Source organism: Vombatus ursinus, unplaced genomic scaffold (genome assembly GCF_900497805.2).
Source record: "Vombatus ursinus unplaced genomic scaffold, bare-nosed wombat genome assembly UNPS02015152.1, whole genome shotgun sequence".
Taxonomy (NCBI): domain Eukaryota; kingdom Metazoa; phylum Chordata; class Mammalia; order Diprotodontia; family Vombatidae; genus Vombatus; species Vombatus ursinus.
In genome coordinates, this window is record NW_020954930.1 from 3,529,416 (window position 1) to 3,538,019 (window position 8,604).

The window sequence follows — 8,604 nt, forward strand, 5'->3', positions numbered from 1 at the left end:
TGTGTGTGTGTGTGTGTGTGTGTGTGTGTGTGTGTGTGTGTGTGTGTTGGGAGGCCTTTAGGGTGGGGGTAGGCAATTAGAGGGAGGAGTCAAGAGGTTACTAAATCTTAACTGCGGACCCAGAGGCCAAAATCCAGTTCCTCCAAAGCTCAAGGGGACTGGCTTGGCTGGATGGGCGTTTTCTGCTTTTTTCCCCTGCATTCATTCCCCAAACAACATGAGGGCCCCTCCCTGCCACAGCCCAGCCCGGTGGGCTGGGGTGGAGAGTGAGGAGCACTAGAAGCCCCCGCCTCGTGGTCTAGGTTCTAGTCAGGACTTGGCCATTTCCCTTAGACGAGTTAGTTACTCAACCTCCTCAATTTCTTGATCTGAAAAATGAGGATAATAGTGCCTACCTAATGTGTTGATTGGGAGGATCAATCGAGATAATGCATAGAAAAGCACCTATGAGGTGTTATTGAACCTCTGGGTTTCAACTTTCTCTTCTGCAAAACGAGAATGTTGAACTAGACTGCTAAGGTCCCTCCCAGCTCTAAAGTTCTGTTAGTATTGGGCAGTTACCAAAGCCAGGCATAGTTTTTGATGGTGACAAGACCTCGGATTGAAATTTGAATAAGAACAATGACAAAGCAGTAAGCCTGGACCACAGGCTAAGCCAGGAGCCAGAGTTGCCATATCACTTTCATTAGGGGATGGCTTTGATCATAAGCTACAGTGAAGGTCCCTTTGGATAGCATTAGAACAGTGCCCCGTGTCAGCAGGTGCTTCGGAAAGATTTTTCGGATAAGCCCAGAGCACACTGGCTTAGGAATTTAGAGTTAGGACTTGAGCCTCTGTGTGACCTTAGGCAAGTCACTTTCCCTGGGCCACAATTACCTCCTCTCTAAAATGAGGAGACTGGACTGAGCTGATCTTGAAGGCCCCTTCCAGCTCTGATATCCTAGGAATCGCTAATAAAACCCCCAGCTTTGAAAAGGTGGTACCAGCTTTCCATGCCTGGCTTACATTCAATCAGAGCAGTGAGGTGGCATCCCATCTCCTCCAGGCAGGCTTCCTGGCCACTCTCCCTCCAGTGATCTTTCTCCTCTCTGTACTACTCATCTGGCATTTCTCACACACTATCTCATGTGGTAGTAGGGGTTCTGAATCTGGAGTCCTAGAACTTAGTTTAAAAAAAATGTGTATTTTGGTAACCATATTTCCATATAATTGGTTTCCTTGGCAGTCCTATATATTTTATTTTATGTTTTGAAAAACATGATTCTTGAGGCAACTAGGTAGCACAGTGGAGATAGAGCATCAGCCCTGGAGTTAGGAGGACCTGAGTTCAGATTCAGCCTCAGACACTTACTAGCTGAGTGACCCTGGGCAAGTCACTTAACCCCAATTGCTAAAAAAAAGAAAGAAAGAAAGAAAGAAAGAAAGAAAGAAAGAAAGAAAGAAAGAAAGAAAGAAAGAAAGAAAGAAAGAAAGAAAGAAAGAAAGAACATGATTCTAAGAAGGGATTCATAGGTTTCTCCAGACTGCCAGGAGGGCTTATGATGCAATAACAACAACATCAACAAAAAAAGTTCAAGAATCCCTAGTTTAGATGCTCTGAGGACAATTGTCTCAGAGCTAGAAGGGACCTCAGAGATTGTTCTGAGGTTCCAAGGGGAGTAGGAACTGGAGCACCTGGCCTCAGGGCAGAAGAGCGAATTCAACCCCCAAGCCCTCTCTCCATTCAGGGCCAGCCTTCTTACTCCCTACTGCGTGCAGCTGCTTCTCTATGCTGTCCATCTCGGCTCTTCTTTGCAAAGACCTGTTCATCTGATTACATATTCTGAACTCACATTTCTTTAAGTATTCCTCTCTCCATTTTACAGAAGAAACAGAAGCTCAGAGAGATTAAATGCCGTGATGATGGCTGCAGAGATAGTAAGTGCTGGAGGCAGGATGTGAATAAATTAAAAGCGTGAATGAATGGATGGAGGAGAGAAAAAGCGTTCATTAAAAACTTCCTATGTGCCAGGCACTGCACCATGCTACTGTGACAACCACATTGCCTCTCATTTGAACAAAGGGCAGCCTAATATTAATATTTGGGGAGAGCCGAAAGGGCCAGTTTGAGAGGCCCGATTCTGGCCCAACCCTCTCATTTTATAGATAAGGAAAATGATGTCAATAGAGTTTGGATGACTGGCCCAAGGTCACTCAGATTTTGGGACTCCAAGTACAATGTACTTTCCAACACGCTGCCCTGCCTCTCGCCAACAATACGTTGGGCCTCCCTTCTTCCCAATATGATGACTTGCCTCACATTTGTATGAAAACCTTCATATTTTAATGACAAACTACAGCTCAGCTGAACTAAAGGTCAAAGTGCGGAGGCAGCCAGTGGTATAATGTATTATCCCTATGTTACAAGATTTCTGTGAGGATCAAATGAGATCCTAATTGTAAGGTGCTTAGCACAGTGCCTGGCACGTGGTATGAAGGACAGAAAGGGAATAAGCATTTATATAGTGACTACTATCTGGCTACATCCTGATGATATTAACATTCTCTATGTTTATATGGTATATTTTTATTTATTTTGTTAAATATTTCTCAATTACATTTTTTTTAAGGCAATTGGGGTTAAGTGACTTGCCCAGGGTCATACAACTAGTAAGTGTCAAGTGTTTGGTCTGAGGTCTTCCTGACCTCAGGGCCGGTGCTCTATCCACTTTGCCACCTAGCTGCCCCTTCAATTACATTTTCTTCTGGTGGTGGCGGCACTTGGAAGTGTCGTGCGCCACACGTTTGATACCTCTGATGTCACCATCGATTTCACCTTTGATTTCACCATAGACAGTGAGATTCCCTCTTCTAATGCAAATAATACCAGCCATAATAGTGAGCATTTATATAGCACTTTAAGGTGTGCAAAGGACTTTAGAAATAGCTCATTTGGTCCTCACAAGCACCCTGAGAGGCAGGTGCTATTATTGCTTCCATTTTACCAGTGAGGAAACCGAGGCAGGCAGAGGTTAAGTGACTTGCCCTGGGACACATAGCTAGTATGTGTCTCAGGCTAAATTTGAATTCAAGTCTTCCTGACCCCAGGCTCAGCACTCTATCCACCATGCCGCTACTCTGAAATCTAGTCTTAAAGAATTGTTTCAAGCATTGAGAGGTTAAGTGACTTGCTCAGGGTAACACAGCCAGTGAGCAGTGGGACTTAAACTCTTCCTGACTCTAAGACAAGCTTTCTGTCTACTGTGCCTTCCACCAGTCACCTCTTTGGAGGAATCTCGCCTTGTCCAGCTCTAAACCCCAAGTCCAGAACTGGATGAGAGGCCAACGTGAGCCCTTGGTGGAAGGCAGTGTGGTACAATGGGCACAAGGGCCAGCCATGAAATCTGGTGAGCTTGGAGGAGAACAGTTGGTAATCATCCCGTATCGGAGCAACCCCAATCACCCAGCCCCGCAGACCCATACAAGCACTCACCACTGCTGGGGCTAGCAGCCTCAATCCTGCCGTGGGTGCTCAGCTCTTTGGGCTTTTTAGCATTACTCAGGGCTCTGGAAAAGTGCTCATCAACTACACTGTTAATGTCCCCTTGAAAGTAAGTGAAGAGGACGTATCGGGAGCTCCACTCTGTCTTTATAGGCTGTTGTTTGTCCCTGGTCAGCCGGAGGGAACTTTTCTTCATTTCATCCATCTTGGCTGACATTACCAATGCCTAGGAACAAAATTGAAAATGTCAAGAACCAGTTTTCTATTTGATTATGGTAGAATGAACAGATAGCTCAGTGTAGAAGCTGGAAGCAGATTTATTTACAAGTATATTATCCACTTAGGGAGCCCCTCTTTAGCTAAGTCAGTGTGCTAATAACTTACCCTGGCTCCTGGTGTGAATCAGCTCTGGGGAATGAGCTGATAGCCCTGGTGAGGAGAAAGGTACTGATCTGGGGCACCAGGAAGATGATTAAAGAATGACCAGTGCAGGAATGAAAGGCAGAGCCAAAACTAGGATAGGGAAACTGGAACTCTTGCTAGGGCACTGACATCTTAGGGGTTTGCTTCTTCCCTGCAATGGTCCATTGGCCCATTGGCCCATTGGCCCCGAGCCATGCAATGAATGTACCTCTGCTCCCTCCCTGGACCCTGAGAATTGCCAGGGTTCTAGCACTGTGGCACTCCTGCTTTTCCCACTGCCATACTCACCGCCTGCCACCTCCCTCTCTACGTCTTCCTGGGGTCGCTGGAAGAGGCAGTAGCTTGTGCTATGGAATCTTGGGCTGGACTCTGGAGGATGTTCGGGTGAGATCCCAAGGTCTTCTCTTTCTTCTGGTGAGCTTTCCCCAGCCTAGCACTGCCCTTTTCCCTCTAATGGCAACCTATTCAGTAGCACTGTCCCAGTCTACCTGGCGGGGTGGGGCAGAGAAGGGAGTTGTCCTTGGGTCTAGATTCCCTGTCCTTGGGTCCCCACCCTCCCTTGGGCCTTTGCCCTGGGTCTTTCCCTCCACTGGCCCTTGTGTCTCAAGGTCTAAGATCTTTCTATCTCCAGGTCTCCTCCCCACCCTTCCCCTCTTCCTTGCTCCCCCCTCCCCCTCCAACAAGCTCACCACATGCACTAGAATTCCTAGCAATGGCTCTGATGAAAATCTAGCCAGTCAAAGAAACTGACTCTGTAGACTTTGACAAACAATGACAGAGGAAAACAAAGCGATGCCTTACAAAGGTGTAGAAAACAACTAGGCTGACCCCAGACAGGAAAGGCTTTTATTTGGCACAGGAGGGCAAGTAATGTAGTGTCACACAATTCTGAAACATCAAAATGAAGTGCATCTACCAGGAGCAATGGGTCTTCTGGAGAGGCATCTTTCTCCAAACCAAACGTTTGGGACCAGAATGGATGAAGAGTGCAGTGCAGCTGGAACTAAGCAAAAGCCCTTTGGGGATTCTGTGGATAATCGAGCAGGCCGTACGGGGATGATTTTGATTTCCAAGATAAGCAATACTTTCCACGCTCTGTTATTCCTGGTGGAAGAGACCAAAATAGGCTGCTTTCTTAGACTCCACCTAGGATCCCACCCTCTTCACCACACCCTAGGATCGAGGGACCTTAAGGGACATCTAGTCCAACTCCCTCCTGCTACTGTGAAGGCACCTGGGGCCCACAAAGAGGAAGGCGTCTGCTTCAGGTCACACACACACACACACACACACACACACACACACACACGTAGCACTTGGCAGAGATGGCACTCACAAAGAATGAGTCCTCCTCCTAGCCTCTCAGGTCAAAACCTTAAAACTAACATAGCTCAGAATTTTCAAGGCCCTAAAAGCATAAGAGACCTTCTGAACAATAAACAGATTTTTAAAAAAAAATGTTCTCTGTTTACATGTTGTATCCTACAAGTAAACTTCTTGAGGGCAGGAACTGTTTGGCTCTTGTCTTTGAATTCTCAGTGGTTAGCACAGGGCCAGGCCCAGAATAAATGCCTAATGGTTGTTGAATTGAAATGAATTCCCAGAATTTTTACCCCTAAGAACTCAGCTTACCTTATTTGCTTGAGTATCTTCAGTGCAAGCTTTTTCTAGCCTCTAAGACCTGTTCCCTCGAGATCTGTAACTGAAACACAAATTGTTGTTAATCACATCAACATGGGACTATTGCCACCTCTCTCTCAACTCTGCTAGATGCCAGGGAATTATTTACAGGCACAAAGACCAAGGTGCACAGTTAGAGGTGGCAAAGGGATCAGCATCCCTTTTACCTCGGGGCATGAGTTTATGGGCTCAGTCCTTGGCTAACTGAGAGGTCCTCAAGAAGAAATGGGCTTTACTTTGTAAACATTTTGGAAGGTTTGGGGAACACATCTTTTGCAAGATCTAAAAGAAAGGTAAAAACAAGCCCAGCCCTGAACATTAAGTCAAATGACCCTAGAAGAGATGATACAGGCATGGATGTTGGTTACTGGTTTTTATTATTCTAGAAACGTTACCTCGGGAGTAGATCTCTCAGGAAAAAATCTATACAAGATTGAATTTAAAAGGCTGGAAAGTAGAGAATGCCTTATGGTAATTTATTAGTTGTATCTTTTCATACCATGGGGGAGGCTAGAAATACTGTCTTGAAAGGCACTTTGCTAGAATATGTAAAGTCAGTTCTGGGCTCTGCTATTCACTAGCTAAGTGACCTTGGATAAGGCATTTCCTCTCTCTCTCTCTCTCTCTCTCTCTCTCTCTCTCTCTCTCTCTCTCTCTCTCTCTCTTTCTGTTTGGTCCTCAGGAAAATGAACAGGGTAGACAAGATGACTTCAAAGCTCTCTTTCAGCTCCAACATTCTATGATTTTCTCCTATGAAATGAAGTCTCTATGGGTTAATTATTTAGAGATGGATCAATGAAAAAGAGAAAGGAAGGGGTCAAGTCTAGAACAGGAAAGAAAAGGGGCAGCTAGGTGACACAGTGGATAGAGCACCGGCCCCGGAGTCAGGAGGACCTGAGTTCAAATTTGGCCTCAGACACTTGACATTTAACTAGCTGTGTGACCCTGGGCAAGTCACTCAACCCCATTGCCTAGCCTCACCCCCCAAATAAAAAAGAAGACTTAGGACAGGAAAGTGAGACAAAACTGGGGAATGAGGTAGAAAGACAGAAACCAGAATCTAATCAAGAATCAATGCAAGGCCAAAGCAGATATCCTGGAGGTAACACCTCCCCACTTTCCACCTCCAAGATATTTTTGTTCAGATGCATAATTTATAACAGAAGCTTATTCCCAACATCAAATTCCTTTCGTAGAACCTTGAGCTCCATGAGGGCAGTGACCATATCTTTTCAAAATTTTGCATCTCTCCCAGTGTGTAGCACAGTGCTCGGCATACAGTAAGTGCTTACTAAATGCTTTTTGAGTAAAGATAACACTAGACAGAGCTGATTGCCTTGTATTTGCAGGTGCTCGATTTTTTGATGAATTAATGCTGGTTAAATGAACCAGCCAGCATTTATGAGGTACCCACAATAAACATGCCGATCACAAAATTCACAACTCACCAAATATACTACTTAGAAGACTCAGCTCAAAATGTTTGTCTAACTTATTCAACCAACTTAGTAGATCTTTTGAACTTTAAACCCATTCTGTGACAGATTCATTACTTGGCTTCATTAAGACCACACTGGACTTGGAGTCAGGCAGGAGACCATGGTTTAAGTCCCAGCTCAGCCACACTGATCTGAGTGACCTCAGGCAAACTGCTTTATCACTCTGAACCTCGGTTTTTTTCCTTCTGTCAAATGTGGAGGTTGGCTTTAGATTTGTTTAAATTGGAAGGGACCTTGGAGAGAGACCATTTACGAAGTTATGTTTGTGGAGGGGATTTTGTTCAGGTACTGATTGGACCAGATGGTCCTGAGGTCCCTTCCAACTTGAACAATTGTGTGTGTTTGCACATGATTGGTTTTCTGCAATGTTTATCTGTAAAGATCCGAGTGTTCCTTGGAAGGGAAGCCTCATATAGCCCCAGCTGGGTCATTAATCGACCATACAATATCATGAACTGCCTTTTCTGACCATTGTCACTCTGACAGGGAACCATATGATGGGCAGCTGTGTGGTCAAAAGCTCCCTCCCCATGGCCAGGGCCCAGATTCTCCTACCTTAATTCGATGCCACAACAAGATCCTTGGGGATGGGAAAGCATGTGGTGGCATCTAGCAGTCCCCGAGTTGGTGTGGGAAAGCTGCAGTGCCGGCTGAGGCGGGCAACAGGGGATTTTGTACAGACTCACCTTTAGCTGGGACTGAACAAGGCGTTTCCTGTAAACCAGCTATCAAGAATGCATAAAATGTACCCCGACGAGTCAACCAGGTTAGGAGCTTTCGGGAATGAGGAAAGTGGGGTTTTCTGCTTTTTAACCAGTTTATGATATCTCATATTCAATGAGAAGACATTGTTTGATTTGAAACAGTATACAGAGTAAACAGAATCTAAACTGAGTACTTGGTCGATTTAGGTCAAAACAGATGTCACATTGAATCTCATCTCACCAGAGGTTCTAAGGGTGAAGGATGGAAGAACCAGTGAGCTCCTGGAGGGTGGAGCATTTGCCCAGGATGCTATAGATGAAATTTCTGCATTGGTTGGAAAGTTAGACAAGGTGCCTCTTAGAGCCCCTTGCAGCTCCTGGATTTTATGAATTGCCATTTCCATGATTTAATTCGGTCTAGTTCTTTTAAGTTCTGGGTATTACATCTTCGGAAGGTTATTAAAAAGCTAGAGCATGTCGAGAAGAAGGTCTCCAAAATGGTGGACTCAAAACCACATCTTGTGAGGGTTAAAGAAATGGGATTAGTTTAGAGAAGTTTATATAGTTATATATATATATATATATGTATATATATATATACATATATATATGTATGTATGTATATATGAGAGCTGCTTCTGAATATCCGAAAAGGTACCATGTATGAGTATTAGGCAGAAATAGGACTAAAGAAATGCAAGGGAGCAGGATTTAGCTCAATATCACAACTTTGTAACAAGGAGGCAGAATGGCCTAGTGAGTACTCGGTTAGACTTGAAGTCAGGAAGGCCCAGGTTCGAACCCCATCTCTGACACT

At 44.9% G+C, this 8,604-nt stretch overlaps 1 protein-coding gene across 1 annotated transcript in view; it reads right to left on the minus strand.

Moving 5' to 3' along the window:
- The window catches only part of VGLL1 (vestigial like family member 1), an 11,673-nt gene extending 3,962 nt beyond the window's left edge, over positions 1 to 7,711 (minus strand). The window contains exons 1-3 of the mRNA XM_027846416.1: positions 7,639 to 7,711; positions 5,537 to 5,606; positions 3,473 to 3,707 (exon numbers count right to left, since the gene is read on the minus strand). Of these exons, the coding sequence (XP_027702217.1) occupies positions 3,473 to 3,698 (226 nt within the window). The 5' untranslated portion in view covers positions 3,699 to 3,707; positions 5,537 to 5,606; positions 7,639 to 7,711. The remainder of the gene's footprint in view (positions 1 to 3,472; positions 3,708 to 5,536; positions 5,607 to 7,638) is intronic.
- Positions 7,712 to 8,604: the final 893 nt, after the last annotated feature.